This window comes from Pelecanus crispus, chromosome Z (genome assembly GCF_030463565.1).
Source record: "Pelecanus crispus isolate bPelCri1 chromosome Z, bPelCri1.pri, whole genome shotgun sequence".
Lineage (NCBI taxonomy): Eukaryota > Metazoa > Chordata > Aves > Pelecaniformes > Pelecanidae > Pelecanus > Pelecanus crispus.
Genome location: NC_134676.1, coordinates 59,007,287 through 59,032,020, shown reverse-complemented (window position 1 = coordinate 59,032,020; position 24,734 = coordinate 59,007,287). Strand labels below are relative to the sequence as shown.

General features: G+C 38.5%; 1 protein-coding gene across 1 annotated transcript in view; it reads left to right on the top strand.

The window, feature by feature from the left end:
• The window catches only part of ST8SIA4 (ST8 alpha-N-acetyl-neuraminide alpha-2,8-sialyltransferase 4), a 65,599-nt gene extending 42,120 nt beyond the window's left edge, over positions 1-23,479 (top strand). Inside the window, exon 5 of the mRNA XM_075726405.1 lies at positions 22,751-23,479. Coding sequence (XP_075582520.1) covers positions 22,751-23,033 — 283 coding nt within the window. The 3' untranslated portion in view covers positions 23,034-23,479. The remainder of the gene's footprint in view (positions 1-22,750) is intronic.
• Positions 23,480-24,734: the final 1,255 nt, after the last annotated feature.

Genomic DNA, 24,734 nt, shown 5'->3' with positions numbered 1-24,734 from the left:
GTGCCCCCTCCCAGTTTCTTGTGTACCTGGCAGAGCGTGGGAAGCTAAAAAGTCCTTGACTAGCATAAGCAGTACTTAGCAACAACTAAAAACATAAGCGTGTTACCAATGTTCCTCTCCTACTAAATCCAAAACACAGCACTATGCCAGCTGCTAGGAAGAAAATTAACTCTATCCCAGCTGAAACCAGGACAATGAGTTTAATAGGATGAGGTTGCTGTATTGAAGTCCTTTTTTGAGATTTGTCCTTCAGTCTTCAACAAGTGAATTAATGGGCCACAGGAAAAATTAAGAAAATAACCACTATTTCTAAAATGTAAAAATGATTACTTTTATTTCTACCTTTTTTTTTTGTAACAGTATTTCTGTATTGAAATAGTAGTTGATATGCCCCATAAGCACTGTGGAGAAAGCTTATTTACCTTTTCCATTCTGTATTTAGTGGGAAAAAGAGTCATCGTTTGCATTTTTTGAAGCATATATTTAGTGAAGCAGTCGAAGAAGAATGACTTGGAGAAAGTTATTTCTAGAACTTGCCTTTCATTTTAAACTTAGTTGTACTTCATTGACTATCAGTGGGATACAGGGGAGTTTCCAGCCAGAATGAGTAATCATTTTCTCTTACAACTTGCAAGCAAAGAAGACCTGTAAAAGGATCTGAGATAAGACCTGACCAAGAACAAGTGGAACTGCTGGTTTCAGAGCATTTTGGAGGCTCATGAGGGTTTTTTTATTTTTATTTTTATTTTTTTCCATTTCAGTATAAATGTGGGCACACTCACCAGAAGTGTTGGCAGTCAGGAAGTAGTGGGTGCGTCGGAGTCATACTGAAACCAACAGGTGGCATGGCTTATGCTTATATCAAAATCTTTAGCTTCAGATGAAACATTACATACAGAAGGGCTAAGAGGGCAGTATCCTCCTGTTTGTTCCAGACTGCTCCTACAATGTAAAATCCATTTGTGGTCTTTGAAGACTGTTTTAAAGGTTCATGTTTGGCATGAACTTTCCAGGTGAGCCTTTCAACTTTAGTCTGTAAGGGACAGAGTATAGAAGAAGATGCAAGAGAGAGAAGGTAGACTACAGAACATAGCTCTCAATGACAAGAAGCTTTCAGAAAATAATCTAAGTGTTTATTTTTATCTTCCTTTGCAGAGCTAGCAGTCATTTTAAAATCACTAAAGTGAAACCCTGAGGGCTGATAAAGACAGGATTGAGGGGGGAACCTCTCCCTTAGTGCTGCAGTGTGTTCTCCTCTCTAAACAGTGAGGTACACGTCTGCACCAGATGGAAAGCTACATGGCTGCATGAAACCTCACAAGCATAGCTGTGAACTGTGATGTGGAGACTGTGTGCTGAGGGAGATGGTGTGGTGTGGCCAGCTATAGGGGATTGCTGTAAGCTGGCACTGGAAAAAAAACACAGGGCTTGACCTGTAGACCCCTGATGGCAATTGGGATTTCTGCTGCCTGCAAGGGATTTGTCATGAGTTTTCATAGATGTTTGTGGGTTTCTCTGAGTCCCCAGAGATGTTTCACAGTGGGAGCGTATGCACAGAGATGACACTTGCTGGCTGTGGAGTCAATTAGAAGGTGAACTGAATGAATTCTGGGGAGGGAGGAGGATGGCTTTTAGAGGATATGGGTAGAAGAAGATTTGGCTGGTGCATTTGGAAATCTCAACCATCTCAACTGACATTGTTAGTAGCGAACACCTGTCTTTTTCCCACTGAATCCATTTAGGCGAACAGTGGGCTCCTCACCGACAAGGGTAATGCAGAAAGGCTGTTGTAGAGCGCAAAATTTGCCTGAGATCTCCTGGTTTTAACTCATGAGATTGCTAAGCCATTGTTGCTATTTTGGTGCAATGATCATCCTCTGAAACAGAGGTGAAAGAGAAGAGGAAATCTGCCTTTCTGTTTTTGTTTTCAATTTCTATAAACTTGTTTGTAATATGCAAAGCAAGTTCCAGGCATGAAATATCGGGGAAATGTGCCAATGTCTAAACACACTTCATTTCTATAATATTGATGACTTGAGGTCGAGTAGCTTGAATTCAAATGGATCTCACTTCAAATTACTGTTAATTACATGGGTGATGGTAGAGCCACTGTCTTTTCGCATAATAGTAAGTAACAGTAAAACAGTTCAGGTTTTGCTTAAGGCTTTAACCAAGAAAGTGACAAGTATTTCCCTTCCTTTCAAAAGAGTTTTTTAAAAAGCATTTACGCAGCCTTTTTTGCTTTTTTTCTTTTGCCTTTTTTTTTTAAATTGTAATCTTACAGTTTAGTGAACTGGCTACCTGATTTGTTTCAGGATTGTCATAACTCCTTTTTTTCTTTATTTGATTTATAACAGCAGTAATCATAGTAGACACTTACCTGCTGGATGCCTCTATTGATAAATTTTAAAGTGCATGAAACCCACAGAAAGTAAATCAAACAAGTTATACAATGGAGAGGACACATCTCGAAATTTTTTTGGCAAATACTAGACAATCATGACAAAGTCTTTTGTAATCTGTCTCTATGCTCCTTTCTGAAATATGTAGTAGAAAAGAGAGGTTGATGCAGAAGGCTGTGATATCAACAAATCTTGGAGGAAGGGAAGCTAAACACAGGAAAAGATGTTTTCTGGAGGAAAAAACATCCATTAATCTCCTTACTTGAAAAGCACAGGAATTTCTGTTGGGAAGTTATTGTTTGTAAAATCAGTAGTGGGTTCTGCAGCCTTTCACATAGGTATCATATATTTGTTTCTGACCAAGTGTAGCAGTGACTGAAAACAGTTTTTTCTTGGTCTATTGCATGTCCTTGTGAAACCAGTTGGTGGGCGTGACAGAACTCCAATCACATCTCATTGCTGCTAATTGGCATTTTGGTTGGCATTGTTTGCAGGGAAGCCAGAGCTTAATAGAGTGTGAAAAGTGAGCAACAGTTGTTCTTTAAAGGCCCTGGTCCTTTGGCATGGCAGCATGTGGAGTCCTGTGTATCGCTTAACTGTGCTTTTCATATTTAATGGACTTTGTAAGGCAATCTCTCATTTTTGAGCTCTACATTAAGTTGTGATTCAGCAGATTGTTTCTGTTTGTTCACATTCTTCAACACACACCTGCACATGCTTCAATGAATGCTTTTTAACTGTTTAAAGGTCTTGTGGAATCTTGATCCTAAGGAGTAACTTCTCCTTCCTTATTTTACTAAAGTAGTTTACTTTTATTTGTATGAAGCCTGGCTCTCCCTATTGGTTAATTCAATGACAGCTGTGGGACGTATTATCATAAAATCAATAGCTCTTATATCTGACTAATCTGCTCTGGTTCATTGCATTGATCAAATTTAAGGGCCTGTAATGGATATTTTATATAATAATCTCTAAAAGGGAGACTTTGGATTGTATTGATTAAATCAAAAGAGGTCAGATTTTCTTCTATATAATTGAAGTTAGTCTAACAAATAACATAGCATTGAACATGTTGTTTTACTGTGTCTATCCAGAGCTGATATTAGACACTATTGACTTCAGCCTTCAGGGGGAGTTGGGCACAAGCTGAAAGCAGTTTTAACCTGTTTATCAGTCCAATGAGCTAAGAGCACCCTGAACACGCTAAAGTTCACAGGCTACCCTTTTCAACATCAGTTTCAGTATCAGTGCCATTAATGAAATGCTCCATGGTATAGGGCATAGTCCTCATCCTGTTATCATCTTTATACATTTCCCCCTGTTGCAGGGACACAGAATATAATGCTCCACAGCAGGGAGCAGAATGTCCCATAGTCGTGTCTTTTTGTCTTTTTTAGGGTAGATTTAACAGTTGATGTAAGGTGTTAGAAAACAGTCTCTCAAGAATACAAACTCATGGAATAGATGGTCTGGGGAACAAATAAATTGTTCCGGAGTTTTCTGAAGTGGCAAAGACAGAATTTAACAATTTGAGTAGGTCCTTCCATTATTGTGTTCCTAATTCCTTAATATACATAGCGGACACATTGCATTTTATTCTTATTCCTCATAGATTTGCTTTTTTATTTTCTGAACATGACAGCATTTGCATTGCTTTGAAAAGACAGAAAATTAGTTAGGATTTATTTCTGTTACAGAAATATGTTTACTGGGCATTAGCATAGGAACAGATACTCACATCAGTAAGAAAGACTAGATCTAATGGTGAAAGTTAGAATTAGTACAAGTTGCTAAAACTTTAATTACACAACTCCAGTAACATTCTGTTGCAATTTTCATAGGAAAAATGCTAATCAATTGTAATTTATAGTAATGGTTTCATAAAATACTAAAAAATTCCATAGGTTTTTGAAATGTGTATTTTATAAATTTGAACCAAAGTTACCTGGGTGTTTCAAAGCACTTAGCAATGTCCACCAGTCTACTGCATGTTACTATTATTATAACTTTGCAGTAAGACTACGTTGTTCTTTCTCCCTGACAAGCCTTTAGTTGAATTGTTTATCTTTGTTAAAACAAAAGAGTTTTCCCTGTTCTTAATTTGACATGGCTTTCCCAATGAACCATTGGCTGCATGGTTGAAGAGTCTTACCCAATCAGTCCCACTTTTGTATTGTTACAAACCAAATTCACTTTCCACTCCATTTGCCCATGTTTGACATGGGAGATAGCTTTGCATGTGGTAATTTTTAATGAACATTTTGTCATGGCCTCACCAATCCCCAGAAAAAGTCAGGACTGCAGGCCACAGTTTGACAAAGCATGTAAGTTCCAGATTAACATGAACATGTGGTTATTCAGGGACATGGGTGTGTATTATTTCAATTGAAACTAAAATTCAAAATTACTTAACTTCTCTTGTAGCTGAAATAGAATCTGTGTAATTGCCATCATCTAGTATATTTAATATCATCTAGATATTTAATAGTCATGCAATAGGAAAATTATCATTTTGCATTTATTAGAGGATTCATCATTACTATGCAGGACATGGGTCAAATTCATTCTTTGCTGTGGTATCTTTGCTGACCCAAGCCATTATCAAGGTTTCCTGCCAAAAAACTGCTTCAGTAGCCTTTCTGAGGCTTGAATAGCTGCTCTGAGGCATATAAATAAAGGCTCTTTCAGGAATGGAATATGGCTGGTAGAAAGCAGGCTGCTTATTTATCATTCTGCCGAATCTCTGCCTGTTAAAATTGCCCCTGTGGGCCAGGTGATAATGGATGCACTCTTGGATTCTGATTTCTCAGTTTTATCTCCAGCAATTGGAGAAGTCGTAATGTGGGCTTGTGTCTTCACCCTTCAGCTGGAAGCTGACCTCTGGTATCAACCCTGCTGATGCCACATACCAAACTTCTGCCTAGGAAGCTAGCCCACCATCACAGTTGTTCTGGGTCAACCCCTAGGTCCGTGGAATGTGCCAGCAGCAGGGAGGAGCAGTGCTGTCTCTTGCACCACCCCTGAATGGGAAGGGAGCCCCAGAAGGTGAGTGGAGAGGAAACGAAAGTTTTACAGCAGTGGTTACCACTCAGGGCAGAGCTTTTCCTTCAGCGGAGGATGGAGTTCTGCTTCAAAAACAGACACAGCATCATGATTGTGAGTCAAAATATAAGCTTAGGCTATAAGTGTCCTAAAAACTTGAAAGTGAAGTAAAATACCTGTCTTCTATGACTGCCTTCTCATTTTGCGAGTAGGAAATGCTGTTTTTTCTATATACTGCAAATTTTCTTTTGTCTGTCACTTTCCCATACTTCCAGTCTCTGTTTTGCCTTTTTCCCCCACCTCTACATATGTTTCTGTGTGTGAAAGAGTTTGGTGGGTAGTCTTATTTTACTCAAATAGAAAATTAGTTATGAAGGCAAAGGTAGTTCTTTCTGTAAAACCAATAAAATATTATTGTGCTATCTCCAATGTGATGATGATTTTTCTCTTCCTCCTATTCTTCCCTCTGCTTCATCACTTCATCACTTCTTTTCAGTCTTTTCAAAGAAAGGAGTAAGTAATATTTACAATATATATGACAGGGAAAAAGCACTTGACTCCCTGTAAAACATACTTACATTTCTAGCCCCATTTACTTAAAATGCAATTGCTTTCTTCTGCTTACTTTTATAATTGTTTTGTTAGGGGGGCCAGTGTGCTTTCCAGAATAGAAGTTGAACACTATTTTTCCTGCCAAAGTTTTTCATTTGCACTGTCAGTATGCTTAACTTTTGTAAGCATTATTTGCTTGTGTTTGAACTGTTGACTGGGAAATGGAGACGTGGTGCTCCAGTCTTCAGTCTGTAACGATTTGTATAGAAGTCTGATTTGCTGAACCAGTTACAATGAGTTTAGAAGTGTTTACATATTTCCTAATGTATGTTTAACCACAAAGGAAAACTGCACAGCTCAGCACTATTTAAAGTCACTAGTCTGAAGACATGTGTTCATCTGGAATAGCAGAGACATGCTCTAATTGAAGCACATTAGCACAACTGTGTAAGCAAAGCAGCACAGCACCTTTCTCCCATTATGCTTAGCGTATTCAGTGGTCATGGGCATTAGCATTAACTCAAATTCTCTGAATGTATTGCTGTCTCCAGTCATGAGTGACAGAGGACTGTTGCTGTTATCACTAGCTATTATGTAGGTCTGTAAGACTGTATGATAGAAGCGTCCTTCCAATCAAGAAACTGTCTCACTCAGAAAAGCTTTGCTGGGTATTTTGCACCTTCCCCCCAGGTCATAAAGGACAGCCAGGTAGTGAAAGCTTGGACTTTCACACAAACCTGCAGAGTAGAAAGGATTGAGCTGAACTGTCTTCTAGTTTATACACAGACTAATTGTTTATAAAGTTCCAACCAGGTATTTCTTTCCAATTGTGTTGTAGGAAATTGGGAGATACTTGTGTAACAGAGGATATAGTGTTAATGAAAAGGTGTCATGAGGAAAGATTCCTGCTAGATTATGTGGATGAAACCCAAGCCTACTGGAACAAATCAGAATACACCTATGAACCTCCTTATAACCAAGACTGCAGCTTTCGCTCTAACTGGGCCTTTATAGGGTTAGCATTTGGAGCAGGAAGAAAGTTGAGAAGAAAAAAAAAGCTTGCTCAATTAGTGCATTGGCAAGTCACAGAAAAGTTTTGAATGGGAACATCCATCAGTCAGTGTGTACCTGTGCTTTGTACACATAGGAAAATAGTTTCTCTTCTGTGAATTCATGCAGAAAGGATGAAACAAAGGAAAAAGGAGGACTATCAAATTATGGCAAATAGTTGCTTGGGTTTGGTATTCAGCTTGTCAGTTCTATTTTTTTTTCCTAGTTAATCAAATGTTTTTTCTTTTGTGCTGTTTTCTCATCACTGCTACTGTACCTTGCTACAGACATTTGTTTTGTATTAGCTTAGATTTGACTGTTTGTGAATCATCTAAACACATCTGTATGAGGTTCAACAAGGCCAAGTGCCGGGTCCTGCACTTCGGTCACAACAACCCCATGCAACGCTACAGGCTTGGGGAGGAGTGGCTGGAAAGCTGCCTGGCCGAAAAGGACCTGGGGGTGTTAGTAGATAGCCGGCTGAACATGAGCCAGCAGTGTGCCCAGGTGGCCAAGAAGGCCAACAGCATCCTGGCTTGTATCAGGAATGCTGTGGCCAGCAGGAGCAGGGAGGTGATTGTCCCCCTGTACTCGGCGCTGGTGAGGCCGCACCTGGAATACTGTGTCCAGTTTTGGGCCCCTCACTACAAGAAAGACATTGAGGTGCTGGAGCGTGTTCAGAGGCGGGCAACGAAGCTGGTGAAGGGTCTGGAGAACAAGTCTTATGAGGAGCGGCTGAGGGAACTGGGGTTGTTTAGCCTGGAAAAGAGGAGGCTGAGGGGAGACCTTATCGCTCTCTACAAATCCCTGAAAGGAGGTTGTAGTGAGGTGGGTGTTGGTCTCTTCTCCCAAGTAGCTAGCGATAGGACAAGAGGAAATGGGCTTAAGCTGCGCAAGGGGAGGTTTAGACTGGAAATTAGGAAAAATTTCTTTACGGAAAGGGTGGTCAGGCATTGGAACAGGCTGCCCAGAGAGGTGGTGGAGTCACCATCCCTGGAGGCGTTTAAAAAACGGGTAGATGTGGCACTTCGGGATATGGTTTAGTCTGGTCTACCCTTGATTAGTCTAGAGTGGGCTTGGTAGTGTAGGTTAATGGTTGGACTGGATGATCTTAAAGGTCTTTTCCAACCTAGATGATTCTATGATTCTATGATTCTATCTCCCATCTTGCATTTCAAACCCTCTGTATTGGGTCTGGCTGAGGTGGAGTTAATTTTCCCCATAGCAGCCCTCATAGTGCTGTGCTTTGTATTGATAGCTAGAAAGGTTTTGATAGTAACACACCAGTATTTTGGCTACTGCTGAACAGTGTTCAAGCAGCATCAAGGCTGTCTCTCCAACATTTCCACCCCCTCACCAGTTGGCTGGGGGTGGGCAAAATCTTGGGAGGGATTAGCCAGGACAGCTGACCCAAACTGACCAAAGGGATATTCCATACCATACCAGCAATAAAAGCTAAGAGAAAGGAAGAGTGTTTCCAACCCTGCTTCCCAGGAAGTGGCTGGACATCATGTTCTGATGGGAAGAATAAAATCTTTGTTTCCCTTTTGCTTCTGGGCACGGCCTTTGCTTTTGCTTTTATTAAACTGCCTTCATCTCGACTCACGAGGGGTTCTTTTTTCCTATCTCATTTTCTGTCCTGCTGAGGAGGGGAGTGATAAAGTGGCTTGGTAGCAGCTGGCATCTAGCCAAGTCAACCCACCACATCCTCATAAATTCATATACATACTTTTTGATCACCATTTTTACACCTAAGGGTCACTCTGTTCAAGTGCTCATCATTTTTTAAGGTTTTATCTGAGCCCTTACTATTTCTATGTGTTTAAACAGTTCCATGGAGCAAGAGTAAAATACATGAAAAAATAGTCTTAACTGTTGGAAGTGTAAGGAAAAAAAAAAAAGCCCATTAATGCCAGCACCTTTTAACCAATGTATAATAAAAAAATAACTTACTTGATGGAAGTTCTGTCTATATTAATCAGAAATAGATTGATTTGAACTTACAGGCCAACACATTGACTTTTATCTTCTAAGTGTGAAGGTAGTTCATTCATTTATAATGTGTAGGGGGGGAGTAAAACAAAAAGAAATTAATACAATTTTATGATTTATCACTGGTGGGTTCTAGTCTATGGCCACAAATTGGAAAAAAAAAAATACAGGTGTTTTTGAGCAGGTCAGAATTTATTAACCTGAAGGAAATATTAACATATCTTCATGTCTTTGTATATGAGCTGGCAGTGTACACTCCCAGCCCAGAAAGCCAGTCGTATCCTGGGCTACATAAAAAGAAGCATGGACAGCAGGTCAAGGGAGGTGATTCTTCCACTCTACTCCGCTCTCATGTGACCCCCACCTGGAGTACTGCATCCAGCACTGGAGTCCCCAGTACAAGAAAGACATGGACCTGTTGGAGCAGGTCCAGAGGAGGGCCACGAAAATGATCAGAGGGGTAGAACACCTTTCCTATGAAGAAAGGCTGAGAGAGTTAGGGTTGTTCAGCCTGGAGAAGAGAAGGCTCTGGGGAGATCTTGTTGCAGCCTTTCAATATATAAAGGGGACCTATAGGAAAGACAGAGGGAGACTTTTTACTAAGTCCTCTAGTGAGAAGACAAGGGGCAATGGTTTTGAACTGCAAGAAGGTAGGTTTAGATTAGACAGGAGGAACTTTTCTACAAAGGGTGTGGTGAGACACTGGAACAGGGTGCCCAGAGAAGTTGTGGATGCCCCATCCCTGGAAGTGTTCAAGGTCAGGTTGGATGGGTCTTTGAGCAACCTGATCTAGTTAAAGATGTCCCTGTCCCCAGCAGGGGGAGTTGGACTAGATCTTTATAAACATTCCTCCCAACCTAAATGATTCTGTAATTCTATAATTTATAGAATTCGGTATTTTGCTCCTTTATCTGTATTGCAGGAGTATGTTATTGTCTTGTGGAACACCTCATGGAGAGATACATCTCTTTCCAGCAGACTTCATGGAGGCACTGATTTGCCAAAAAGGAAAACCTTTTCTCCAGAAGTCTATTAGCTTTCTCAGTCTGTAAAATGTACTGTAGGTCTATTTTAGTGTACCTTTGCTTTGTAGCTGTGTGCCCAGCTAGTGCACCTGTGATCTCTAAATAAATTATTTATAACTGACTTCTAAAAGGAAGATATGTTTCACTCTTAAAAATGGTTTTGTGCAGGAGTTGAGGGAGCAATGTTTTTCAGCAGAGGCATGTACTGTGCTAGAATGAGTGTCAGCTGATGATTTCCATGACTCTGAAGCAAGGATAAGTGTTTAAGTCACTATGCAATAGCAGACTAAACACGTTTACTGTCAAAGGTTCAGCGCTCTTTTTGGTGTAAATGGATTCCTAAGGTGTAAATTACTTTAAAGAAACATATTTATGGATATTCTTTGTGAGTTTCAGTAGCTATATAACAAGTAGCATCTACTCTCCCTTGCTCTCCTGTAGTGTGATGTATCACAAAGAGTATTTCTAACTACCCAAGCAGTAGGTGAGTTTTTCCGAGGTGTTTTGCAAGCTGGAGAAAGACAACAGTCTAGGCAAACTCAGCATGCTTGGAGCAGTAGGGAATACTGACTGATGGTCAGTGGGAACAGAGATCATGACTTGTTACAGAATTAACAAGTGCAGGCAGAGCTCTGATGGTGCAGCCTGAGACAGTAATTTCTGTGGCTTAAAAGTCACAGTGAAAAGAGAAGTCACTGAAGTGATTTCCTAGAAGCTTGTTGACTTTGAGAAAGGAGGAGGTGAAAAGCAGCTGTGAAAAGCCCCATGCAGGTTTTTCTGTGAGAATGCTGAGCAGTTAAGCACAGCCTGAAGACTAAGGTGTCCCATAGATGTCAGCAAAATATTTGCTTAGCAAAGTTATTTTAAAAGTTGTCATGAATGTGACTTGCATTGTGAGAAAAGCATGAAAATAAAGTAAGAGAAGATGCATCTTCCCTCACTTCGGAAAAAATAATGTGTGGCTAATCATATATGACCATGAATAAATGATCTGGAAGACCAAAGATAAGCAGAAAAAAAGCCCCTCTACCAAAAATAAATAACAAAAGTGACCTTGGCTTCTGGAAGCTATTAAGAGAATGCTGAATGGACCGAAGTTTAGGACCTGGGGAATTCTAATACAGGTTCTCAGATGGACAAAAGAACTTGTTATGTAGGTCTTAAAAACAATATGTCAACATTAGAGGATGTGCGTGCATTCCAGCCTACTCAGTAAGGCTATGAGAAGATGGTATTGTGGAGTGAATAGAGGAAACATGGACATGATGATCCTCCTACCAGTAATTAGTCTGGAGCAGATCAAGCCCAGTGTGTTAATAATAGCATTGTGTTACAGACAGTTTAATTCTGCAAGCTTCTCTAGTAATCTTTATTTCCAACCTGATTCTCCAGTAAGAGAATCTTTATCACAATAAATATAAAATGTCCTTGTTCCATTGCTTTGATTTTGATCTTCATTGCCCTGAAAAATAAGTAGCTGTTTCCTGGAGAATATTCTGCATGAAAACTGCTATTTCACTGTCTCACATACAAACACACACATGCGTGCTATTACTCCTTTTTCTTCTTTTTCTCCCATTATTTACTCACTTTGTTCTCCGTAATGACAGCCAAAGCATGATAATGGGAAGTCAGGTCTAGCTGCTGTGCTAAGATTAGATTTGCAGTCCTTCTTCCCTAATGAGTGCTAAACTCATCGTATGCTAAAAGGCAACAGTTGGCACCTTTTCTCATGGTCTCCCTTCTTGACAGGTATGTAGTCTATGATGAGAATAAAGGGGCATCACTTTCAGTATTAAAAGTGCTATTGCTTTTTCAAATACCATGGCCAGTTTTAGTGAGAGAGCTCACAGAACTGCTCAAACATGCTAATTGCAGTGTTCAGGAAATACCTTGGAGACACTTTCTGTTACCTTTTAAGTCAGTAGTTGTCATTGGGTGTCACTGGGTGTCTCTACATTAGCATTTTCAGTTTGCACAAGGTATTTTTTAAGTAAATGTCCTGATCATTATCTTTTACTGTTCTTTATGTCATGAAAGGGTCTTAAAGTACATGATTTTCAGATTAAAATAAACTGGGGCATTCCTGTGGCTCACTAAGGACACCCCAACTCACTCAGTCCGTGGTAAAAAAACCGCCTGTAATGGGTATGGTGTGAACATCCTGTACTCAGCACTGTCTTACCCTACTCTTTTGCCCAGCCCACTCTGCTTTTGAGTGGTGGTACAACTGTGGAGCATTGCAAGGTAGATATAATTCTAAAAGAATAATTTTCTACCTTGCACTGTAATATTGATTATGTTGTAGAAGTAAACATAATACACACTAAAGACAGAACAGTTCCCCCACCCCGAAAAAAAGAAAGCAAGCCGAGCTCTACACTTCCATAGTTACGATTGATTTTAAGGATGGATTTAGGTATGTGGCATTCTGAGACCATGTGATTTGGCAGAAACTATTGACTAAAAAATGTTAATAAGTTTTTTGGTACAGGACAATATTCTGTAATTTTACTTTTGCAAGTGTTTAAACTCAGTTAGCTTTTTTTAATGTTTTATGCTGAAGTTTTTATCCGTTAGTATCTGACTTGAGAGACACTTTCTGTATATCAAGGAATACTCACATAAGACTTTAAACTATTTTATCAAGAAATCTCTTCTAGCAAGCTAATTGCCATAGACTGAAGTCAGTTCAAAACATTTGACAGCCCAATAGCATGTAAATAACACTCAAAGTGAATCAGTTTCCTCATGTGTAATCTCCTTGGCAAGCCCATGTCCCTTATCTTTAAACAAGGTAGTTTTGAACACAGTTATATCAGCACGTAAGTAAATTTAGCCACTTCAGAGTTACTTGTATGAAGGTTTACAGGGGTGGACCTTCACTGATGTTGTCCCTTAAAAGAAATCGGTATGTATTTTCAAAAGGGCTATTGATGTATATGTAAAATAGAGCTAGAAGTGCAGTAAACAATTTTATTTTTTGCTCTCAGAGTACCTGTACTCAGCTCGTGTCCAAATAATGTTGATGATAGTATCTCTATGAATTGCCAGATAAGTTGCCAGTTTGATCATTAGTATATTGGTCATGGAATGAAAGCAAAACATCTTCAATCACACCTTGCCTGTCTTTTGAAAAAAGACATCACTTTCTTACTTTGACATGTTTAGTGTTTTGGAAGCTGCATGAATTCTCTTTTTACAGAAGCACTTGGAGACATTTCTTCTTCTTAGTTCTATGTGTAATTTACTATTGCAAAAGGAAAGGTATACAGGCCTGGGCTAGCATCTCTGCACTCCTGTTGCTTTCACTTAGCCTGAAGATTGAAATTTAATGTAAGATATTACTTTACATTCTGGTTCTTTATCAACCTTCTGGAAAAGGTTAGTACACTATTACTATTTACACTGATGGCAACTAGTCTCATGAATGAAATCTAAAGTGAACTAGCTGTTAAATCATTGTTTTCTTTCCCACATACAGTCTTTTTCAAACTAATTTCAATTGCTTTTTAAAAATATACATAGATAAGTATTCCAGCTGTTTCTGTGGGTTAATTGCAGAATTAATTGGATCATGTTGTCTTTAATAGCAATAAATGTGTATTGTTTATTGCTTAAATTTGGTTTAATTTTAATTTCTTTTTTGTTCTGTAAGGTTTGCAACTCCTGTTGCTTGAAGTCTTTTCTGCAGGGATTTGCTATCTGCTGCTGGAACAAACCAAGCAAGGTTCAACTTCTTAAACAAGGAGGATGTTTCTCATATAAACCTTGACATTTCTTTGAAATTCTGGAGCATCTTTTAGACAGTTTTTCCTTTTTGACAGTCACTGCTCTACTTACTCTAGTAGGTTTTGAATGGCTTTAGATCCATCTGGGTACATAGGCATTAACCAATTTCACAGATACATAGTACTTCATGATGGTGTGAAAATAAAAGCATTTACCAAAGTTTCATGGCTAAGTGAAAACAATGATCTGGCATCAGTTGAAATACATTCTGTACAAGTAGTTTTGCATGCAGGCAGAACTGTTTAGGGAAACAGCTTGGATTTTTATAAAATTTCGAATTTTGGTCATACAGTTTAACTTCTGTTCATGTTCTGGAATGCCTTGGTCATGACAGCAGCGAGCAGGGTGCCAGGTACCTCAGAACTAAGCTTTGCAGTGGTGTGGACAGGGTGACCTTCTCACAGCCTTGTAAGAAGAGCTTGGTCTTGTAGGTGTGTTCTGAGGAGGCCCTGTGCCTGTTAAAAATCAGTTTTCACACAGATGCACTGCTGTTTTCTTCCAGAAGTTACTTAAGGAGATGGGAGATGATGGCTCTCATTCTCCTTTTGTACTGCAGCACATGGTACATAGCACCTACGAAGGCTTCAACTTGCCTTCTCCCCCATCTGACCGGATTGAAGCCCGTGTTTGCTGCAGTCACGCTCTGTCTTGTATCTGTTGGGCCTTTTCCGGGGGAGGGGATGTTGTTTGTCTGTCCTGCTGGAATGCTTCTACTTTAAAATCAAAAAATATGGTCAATTTTGAAAGTCCTTGTTTATGAAGGAGGAATCAAGGACTCTGCAGCATGGGCTTTTTATATTTTGAACCTAATGATGGTTTAACATAAGAAGCTGTTGTCATTGGTTCATCAAGGATTGAAGCATGGGTCTTTTCCTTTGGGTGAATGCTTTCATCAAATGGTTAAAGAGGTTTATTCATCCTCTGATTTCCTTCTGAGCATAGGTCAATAATTTCTTTTCTTAGACAAAAACTGAAGGAGCTAGTATGGATTAAAATAAAAGTATTCTTGGAAATATTCTTGGAAATATTGCAGAAAAGCAACACAAGTTGAGACATGGTACCAATCTTAAACATATCCTGTTAATTAGTCCTGAAAGCTTTCTCCTTCGTATATAGACCTTACTGCCTCATCCTTCCAAATATTTTGTAGGGCATGTGGCTTCTGACTGTGGAGGATTCCAGTTGCTACACCAAAATCTTTTTATGTATGAGAAAACACTTCATAGGTTTAAGTGGTCTTAACTTTAGCAAGTGTTTCTTAATTCATTGGCAACAGAAGGGCAATGTTATGCTATATTTTGATACTTCTTTATCCTTAGCAGATCCTTTTCCTATTGAGGTGCTTTACCAAAAGTAATACTTCACTCATTGAAAAGTAAGAGTATGACAGCACAGAAACACTGCTGAGTGTTTGCCATGTCCCCGCTTAGTTGTTTCTTTTTCAAGCTACTCTGTTTAAACTCTCCTCATACAGAAGTTACTTTATTCGTCTGATAACCTGTGTTGCTTTTCTCTCTGTCTTGTCCTGTTCTACAGTTTTTTTTGAGAGAGTGTAGTCGAGACAATATACATCCTCTAGCTTCTCCCACTGACGCAGACACTCTTGAGTAACTCTGTTTTGTCTTCTTTTGCACAATCTTTTTTACCTACCTTCTTATTAATGCTAATATTTTAACTTTTCAAATACTATATAAGATTCCTTAGAAAGCTCTTTTAAAAAATACTCTCCATGTAATGGCTGTAGAAGGAACAGAATTTCAGTGACAGGCAAGTGTGTATGAATGGGCTTACTTGGAGATCAGCTTGCCAGTTAATGAACAGAGCTTGGTATATAATCTTTTGGAGCTATTCAGGGTTATAACATACGTGTTTCCTCAAATTCAGTCCTGCCCAGAGAAGGGCATTAAAAATCCATTGAAATGTACACAACCAGATTCTGATCTGATTCATACTTAGAAATCCTATGGAATTTGTAGATATAGCAAATAAAGATGTTGAATATGCTAAATTGTCTGATATTTGAATGCAGCCCATCATATCAGATTTTCCTTGTCTGAGACAAAACGTATCATTTTGAGTACAGCCTTGGGAAAGCACATCTCGTGTTTTAATCTAGTCAGAAGTCATCTATTCCACAGTAGCAGAGTAAACAATTGTCATTTGAATTCCCCAGTATCCATTTAATGTAATGATGGCTGGCATCAATTGTTGCATATATCAATCATTGTAATAGAGTCTTGTCAGAAGATCATTTTAACATTAACTATTTTTAAAACAGATGTCTGTGGTTTTATGTGTTTATTTGAATTTAATTTTTGTCAACAGCTGCAAGAAGTCATTATCTGGTAGCAACATGCTATTCAATTAACATTTCTTCTGCAAGCATGCTGATAGTAGTACATTACATTTTTATAATTGTAAAGGTATCTTGTTAGATATAGGTGAAAATCTGGTGGTTTTGACTGTAGGTTAAACCATAGGTGATATTTTAATCTGGCAGAAACAGGTTTAGTATTTTTAAAGGCCAAAATATTGAGATTCTGTAAACACTAAGTCAAAATTAAGTGTGAAAGCAATCTTCTAACAGTGATTATGGATATAAAAAATTGATGTGTATCATATTCTTCAGGGCAGACTTTGACATCTTTAATTGCTTTTTTACAGTTTCAGGTGTAGAAGGAGTTTTTCCACTTACACTCCTTTCCTTCATGGTACCATTCATTTTTCCAGATCATTACAAATCATATCAATTTACTGCTGACACACGGCTTAAGACCAGTGTACAGTACACCTGATTTGTAACTTGTATTGCATTGTAACTGTTTCAGAGCCCAGTGGTGAAGAATTGGTTACAACTGTTGAAGTGTTGTACCAGTGATTGGGGGCACTCATTTTGCCAGAAGGTTACTCCTGAAGGAATGCTTTACATTATATTCTGCTCACACTCTGTTTTTCATTTGGTTTCATTTAATTTCAAATTTCTTTCATGCAAGGTTGAATTAAATAGTTTGAGGTGAGCTGAGGTTAAGAAAAGCTAAATGTTTCTGAGGATTGAAAAACACAGTAAAATGTTAAAAAAAAAAACCAAAGTATACTCAGATGTATATTTAGAAGTCCAAAGCTCACACAGACTGGGAGTTTGTTGACATCAACAAACAAATTCTTAAATTCTTACTTTCCAATGTAATCCCATTGATTCAGATGGAGATACGGCAAGTGCAGGACTGGAGGTTCCTGGCAGAGAGAATTTTTCCTTTTTCTGCTTCCTTACTTGGGGTGGAAAGCCTTCTTGCAGCTCCTGGGATGGCAAGAATTGTCATGCAAATATCTGAAATTACAAACGTGTTACAATAAAGGTGTCTGTAATTTGCCCTGTTGACTTGTATGCAGTTTATGACCAGTTCTAACCTCCACATGGACCTCTGAAGAAGTACCACCTTAAGATTTTTTGCCAGCCTTCACAGGCAATTCTCTGCGTAACTTATATTTCCTGTTTGTTAAATTGTATCATATTTTTCTCCCAAATCTGTCAGGCTTATTTTGTATTTTCAGTCTTATCCTCTACTTTCCATCCATGGTACGTGCAACTTTATATTGATGAAGAACTACTGATGGGTACTGATTATAGTTTTCAAACCAGTTTTTCTCCTAGATAGTAGGAGACTGTAATACTTTAATACAAAGTCTTGGTTTTAGCTTGCTTATAGCAGTATGAAAATAAGCTTCCATGAGGAAATGTCAAAATCTTTTCATTCCTAACAGTTGCAATTAGAATTTACTGTTTGTTGTAAGTGTGAAAAAGAAAACAACATGATTTTACCTGACAAAAATAAGCCCCTTTTAAAAGGGACTTGCTTCACAAAGAGACAGTTGTGCACTTATTACTAAGTTCGGCTGTAAAATAACTAAGCTTTTTCTAAACATCCTATACTTTGTGTTTGAGGGGAGAACACTGGATGTCATACACCTCAGTGGTAGCAAGGCTTTCGGCACTGTCTCCCACAATATTCTTGCATCCACATTAGGATATTGTGGTCTGGTTGACTGGACAACAAGATGGGTCAAAGTCTGGCTGGATGACTGGGGGGTCGCATAGGCCAACAAGAGCCTTATGAAATTCAGCAAGGACAAATGTGGAGTCCTGTACCTGCAAAGGGGTAACCCTTGCAGCAGTACAGGCTGGGGGCTGAGTGGCTGGGATCAGCTCTGCTGGAAGGAACCTGGGCATCTTGGCAGGTAGCAAGAAGAGTGCAAGCCAGCAGTGTTCCCTGGCAGCAAAGGACCAAAAACATCTGGGGCTGTATTGACAGGAATGTAGCTGGTCAAGTGAGAAAAGTGATTGCCCCCTTCTACTTGGCACTCGTTAGACCACATCTGGAGCAGTGTGCCCTGTTTTGCGCCCCCCCTAATACAGGAAAGATACTGGCCAACTGGAGCAAGTTGAGCCAGGGGCTACAGAGGTGGTTGGGCTAGAGCGCAGGCACTGCCAGCAGTGGCTGAGGGACCCTACTTTGAGAAAGAGGTTGGACTAGATATCTGCTGATGTCCCTTCCAGCCTGAATGATCCCATGACTCTGGTAAAAGTCATTGTTGAGATGCTTAGTTTTTATACCCATGTGTCAATTTAAAATCAAATTATTTTATCTAACAAGTAAGTTTTTCTCCTTTACCCTAGTTTTTATTATTAACTTAGTAAAGGTAAAGAATAGTCTTCACCAAAAATCACGTTTTGACACACAGAATATTAAAACATACAAGTCTTTTATTCATCTTGTGGAACTACATGGAAGAACTAGGGTTCAGTAAGATAACAGCATTAAAAAGGAAGGAAAAAACATTTTATTTATGCCTAAAGAATCAGAAAGTATTAATACAATGCTCGCACAAACCCATTATTGACAATACTTATCTCCAGTCTTAACAAATACTGAAAGGTATCTTTGATTATTTTCACTTTTGTATGTAACATCCAGTGAAACATGCAGGCGATCAGGGTTCAAATTCTGAAATCACATGAAATCTCTTTGAACTGTGTATGCCCAGTAAAAAGACAGGATTTTAGAAAAGAGATCCGTATTGGACTGGATGAAAGAGAAGGTCTGCAGGTGTGGTGGCCATGACTTACTACATAGTATGTCTGAGGCAAGTAAAAACGTTTTGGAGGAAAAGATGCATAGCCTTGGGATGAGTTGCTGAGATGAAAATAGGCAGGATGATATCAGAAGAAGGGAGTAGGAGCAGAAGGGCACAGCTAGAAGAACCAGCACCTGCTTGAGCATACCTCTCTTTTCATCGAAGAGAGAGTTTTTGCAGTTACCCTGCTATCAGCAGGGTGTGGTTTAATTGTATGGTGTGTTTTGCTATTTTTAGTTAACTGTTGCAATCCTGATAATTATTAAGTGTAATTTTATAAAAATCAAATACATGAACCTGTCTAAATAAGTACTGAACCAGCCTTCCTTTCATTGCAGTTAGTTCAACATACTCTCTATTCTTGCATGGGGGGTTTTTTGTGTTTAGTGGTGCTGTGGTTTTCACTTACCACTGGAGGTTTATTTTTAACTTCTGAGTATTAAGCTGAAAGTCATGATATATTGCCAGTGTCTTTACTAAATTACCATCAGCCATGTAATTAAAAGTAATTTGAAGTGAGATCTGTTTGAATTCAAGCTACGCAACTTCAAGTCATCAGTGTTACAGAAATGAAGTGTGTTTACATGTTGGCACATGTTGATAAATTCAGTAGTCTGCTTTACAGCATGGCCCTTTATAGGAGTTGGTTTATCACAGCTATGAAGAGAAGAAGTGACTGGAGCACTGTAGTGGTGCACTGTGTGGCTGCAGCCTTCCACTTACGGTCTTAATAGTGATGCTTAAATAGCAGACTCCATTTTCTAGCATAGCAAGATGCACCTATTCCTCTGTCAGTTAAACTTAGTTCTCTACCCAGCCTCAAAATCAGGAATTGGTCATGGGTTATTTCCCATAACTAGAGATTAGTTATGAGAAACAAGAGATTCTTTTTTGGATCTGTGGTAAGTTGCTTCCCTCACATTGTAATCTTAGTTACACAGAAAATGAGTGCATCCCAGATAAATAGGTAAGAAGGGTATCTTTAGGCTTAAAACTAAAGTTGTAACAAAACTCCAGAAACTGAAAGCAGGTGCAAAAATGCTCATTGGTTAAAGCATTTACAACATCAATCAATCTCTAAAAATCAGCCTTAACCAAGTTTCATATTAGAGCAGCTACTTGAGTGACTAAGAAGATGACACATGTATTTCAGAATCAAAATCACAAAGACTACTTACACCACACAACCAGTTTATCAATTCAAGCAGAGGTTGGGAGCCAGAGATTTGCAGACATCAAATGATCTGCAGGAAGCTTCAGCCTGGAGCACTGAATGCCTCTAACTGTTTCATTCATTGCATTACTTGTGTTTTTTTCATCTGAAGTAGAATTCATCCCAAGTTGCAAACTTTTGATAGTAAGTACAGCAAGTACCAGATTTTGAGTACAGAGTTGAGATATCTTTTTCATTTTGAAGAGAAACCAAACAGTTAAACTTCCCTTTTGTATGATATCTGAATATGACAAGCAGAAGAAAATATTTGCTTTTACATTCTAAAATTGTGAGAGGCTTTTTATTACATATTATTCCTTCATTACATACTTATTCCTGTACATAAACTCTTAAGTAAGAACATGCAGTGTCCTTTTCAAATATTTAGATCCACCTGTTTATTATTAATTTCATTCTCTGCCATGCTCATCCTATTCCTGGAAGGGTGAAATTCAGCTGGGGTGATAGCAGTTGTGCTGTGTAGTACCAGATGCATCAGGTTTGATTGCTGTTTGGCTAGTGATACTTATGTAGATGGCTGACTGCATGTGATTATGGTGGGTTCTGACTTTTGAAGAGACAAATACCAGTTTCTGCAAAAATTAAATAATTAGGTTTCACTTTTAACCTTTTTTTACTGTACTGGTGATATGAAGTGCCCAAAGTGGTCAGATTCATTTCATCAATAACTTTTCTATAAGCAAACATCTTAAAAAAACTTTCTGGAATTGGAGTCTCTCCTTTGGTTTGTCTTGTTTTAAAATGTTGCAGTTTCTCAGAGTAGGAAGCAAACTACTTAGCATCTTGTCTCAGAAACCTCTGTCTGAAAAATCAGGTTTATGAAAACAATGAAAAAATGATATGCCATACATTTGTCATTTGTACATGTAATCATTCCCCATTGCATTTGCTTCATAAATATACTTTTTACTATCCTGTTTTTCACAGGCGAACAAAATTCTATCATTCCCTCTGTTGGCTTTGAAGAAGCAATTGCTCAGCCTAGAGCTGCTTTCTGTTTGCAGAGTCCTTCGGCTTTCAAAAAAGAAACTGAGTACAATGCAAAAAAATTTATCTTTCACATGCATATGTATCTGTGATTCAAAGATATCAGCCTTTAGGACCTATGGTTTTGGCAAAGAGTAAAACTGAAAAGGCCAGTTTCAAAGGGATGGTTATTTTTAATGTTGCACAGTATCTGATGCTTTTAAGAGGCTTTAAACTTTGATTAAAAACATATTTTTGCTATCCTGCCTCATAGTGGTGGGTGGGATGTTCCTCCTGCTACACCACTAAATGCCTTTAAAGCAATCTGGCTGTATACTCAAGAGTTCCAATCTTATTGTAACCCTGTTAAGCACAAGGCTAACTCTGGTCTGATGAGGCTTATGTCCCTTGACCCCCCGTCTAGGCTATGGTAGAAACAATTCACAGCCTACAACTAACAAAGAATATAGTGATACAATGCAATGATTCAGGTTTGTGTGGTCTTGCTATGTAACAACTTGTTTACCTCCCTTGCTCGAAGCCACTTGTTCCCACACGTTGACCAGTACAACTATGTGCATGGCTGCTGTTTATCTGAACCAGCAGAATGAACAGGTTTAAGTTTCTAAATACCCTTTTTTATTTCTATGAAGTGATAACAAACTTGACATTGAATCAGGCTTGGAAGAAGTGTTTTACCAGTAATAGGCTAGCACTATTTTAATGAAGCTTTATTTTTAAAGGTTGGGGATGTGAAGCAATGTTGGTGGCAGATTTTGAAGGTACCAATGTGAGCTGCATGGTGGAATCCAGTTCACTTCATATGTTCCTTCTGCACCTACCCACCATTTGCCTCTCTGAAAACTCTCTGCAGCTTCTAAACCCACAACCAGACATGTTGTTACTGGCTCAGGAAACCTGTTCTGTAGCTTCAGTCAGATCTGTGTACTGTTGAGTACAAAACAAAACCTTTTAAAAATCATTTGCTTTTCTGGAGACTGCCATTAGCAGACAGGGAGCTTTATGTACTTACTCACAAGCAAAGTAATTAAAGCTTCACTTACACTTACTTGTGAAAGTTACTTTCTTAAGGTGTTACGTTTATTATTTCCATTTCCTTTCGATTCAGACAAGCAATCAGTGAAGTAATCACTAGGCCAATCACATATTCAGTGTAGGGCTGAGTGAGGTGAATTGGATACCACAAGAGGTCAAAGTTTATAGCAAGAGACTGTTCCCTGATCTGGCTGAAAAGGTTAACTGTGGTTTTCTAGCATTTGCACGCATCATGACTTCTTGTTAGGGTTAAAGCCTGAACTAAGAACTTTAGTTGGCCAGCTTTTCTTCAGCACTGTGTTAAGTAAGATCTCACTTCTCTTCTAAGTGGAGTAAAGGTGTGCCAAAACAGTGTCATCATTTATGATTTCAGTTTAGAGAGTAGGAGGAAACTTTTGCTTTTTTACAGTGTAAAATGCATGCATAATAGATAAAATAAGTTTACAGGATTTATTCACATGAAGTTGTATGAGAGTTTCTCTAATGTACTTCTTCTTTCTTTGCAGCTATTGGCTGACAAACAAGGTCCATATTAAACGACCCAGCACTGGTCTCCTCATGTATACACTTGCCACCAGGTTCTGTGATGAAATTCACCTGTATGGATTTTGGCCATTCCCAAAGGATTTACATGGAAAACCAGTCAAGTATCATTATTATGATGATCTGAAGTATCGATACTTTTCTAATGCCAGTCCTCATAGGATGCCATTAGAATTTAAAACGTTGTATGTATTACATAACAAAGGAGCACTTAAATTAACAACAGGGAAATGCATAAAGCAATAAAGCACATGTAAAGTACAATAAGAAGTACAGAATAGACACTTCATCATAAAGATGTTGTGGAATGGCAATGGGATCCCAGTGAGGATATGTTTCAATACCCACTAAGCCATCAGAAAAAGGAATTTTATCAGAAGTACATAACCAGCTGTTATACCTGTAAAGTGCTATATGACTAAGCTATCTTGACTGCAAAGGGTTCAAGTAAGTGCCACTTTCACTAAGAACAAAGCTTGAATGTATACTCAGTAGTGTTTACAGGATCCAGTGACACATTCATCATGAATTAAAGAAGAAAAATATAGCCTGCTTACTGCTGACTTGCCACTGTGGTCAGACAGCCCAGAGAAGAAATCCCCAGTGGATGGAATATTTTCTTGAGCAAATAAACCAGGCTTTGGCAGAAAATATCGTGATGGAATCGAGTAGAGAAAGTGAGGTCCCTAAAATCAAACAAATCAGTAAATGCCTTCAGTCAGAGGACTGGTTTTGATCTTGTATTATAACCTCAGCTTTTGTTGCTGTTTTTCTTATTGCTATTGATTGGGGTTTGTTGCTTTTGAGCATTGGAGCCCTTAAAGGATTTTGAGGATGTTTTGAATAATTAGAAGTATATATCTTACAGAATTGTCTTAGGAAAAAAATTCATAGGGGTGGGAGGGTGGAGGGAAACATCAAATATTTTATCAGTTGTTATTGTGCTGTATCCTGCTGTCACACAACCCTTAATGTCTCAATTGTTTTTCTGAGCTACTGCTGTTAATACCCACTACATGGAACTACTCAGAGGTCATTTTGATCCATTTTTAAAGAGAAGTTTTTCTGTTGTGTTCAGATTTGAAGACATATGAGAAGGTGCCCTTATTTTTGGTACCAAAGATTACTCTTGTACACATTTTTTCCTTTCCTTGAAGAAATGTTGTAGATTTAGTATGATGTTTCTTTGATGCTGAAGGGAACATATTCTTTAAGCTATTTAAATTTTTTAATTAAGTGTCTCAAAGCCTCTTTACTGACTTTGCATATAGAATTTCATTCTTCAGAAAAATCTGCAGGAGTAAAGAAATTATTTCATGTATTCATATATATGTATATAGAATTTTTATTCCTGATTGAAACTTAAACACAAAGTCTAAAGGAACTCAGGTGACATTGGAACAAATCTAAAGAAAAAAAAAGGCCTAGCCAGTTAAATGGAAAATAAAAGAACTGTAGATCAAACAGTTCTTTTAAAACTTAAATTTCTAATGGTGTTGGATCATATCTCTCTCTAGTATACCTCTTTTGTATCAGCTTGGTGTTCTGATGTGTAATTGAAATAACACAGAGCTGCATTATCTCACAGTGATTTTTCTAAGATTCAGTCTTGTTTATCAACAAAACCAAGAATTCTTTCACTCTCTTCTTTCAAAAAAAGAGAACAAGAAATTACAGGAGGGTAGGACAAGGCAGACTGTCAGTACAGCATATAAGACACCAAACCTGTCTCCATATGATACGTTTGAGAGCTAATGGAGCAGCTAAGTGAAGAACACCATGGTTCCACCATCTTCATGTCAGGCTAGGCTGAAGAGGAGGCATGCAGATACAATGTATGGGTATTTTCTTGTTATGTTTTCAGCTCTATGTTAGGTCCTCATCTCCAGATATGATATTCAGTGTATCTATTGAATTTTGAACTAGGAATTTCATATGTAGCAGAAC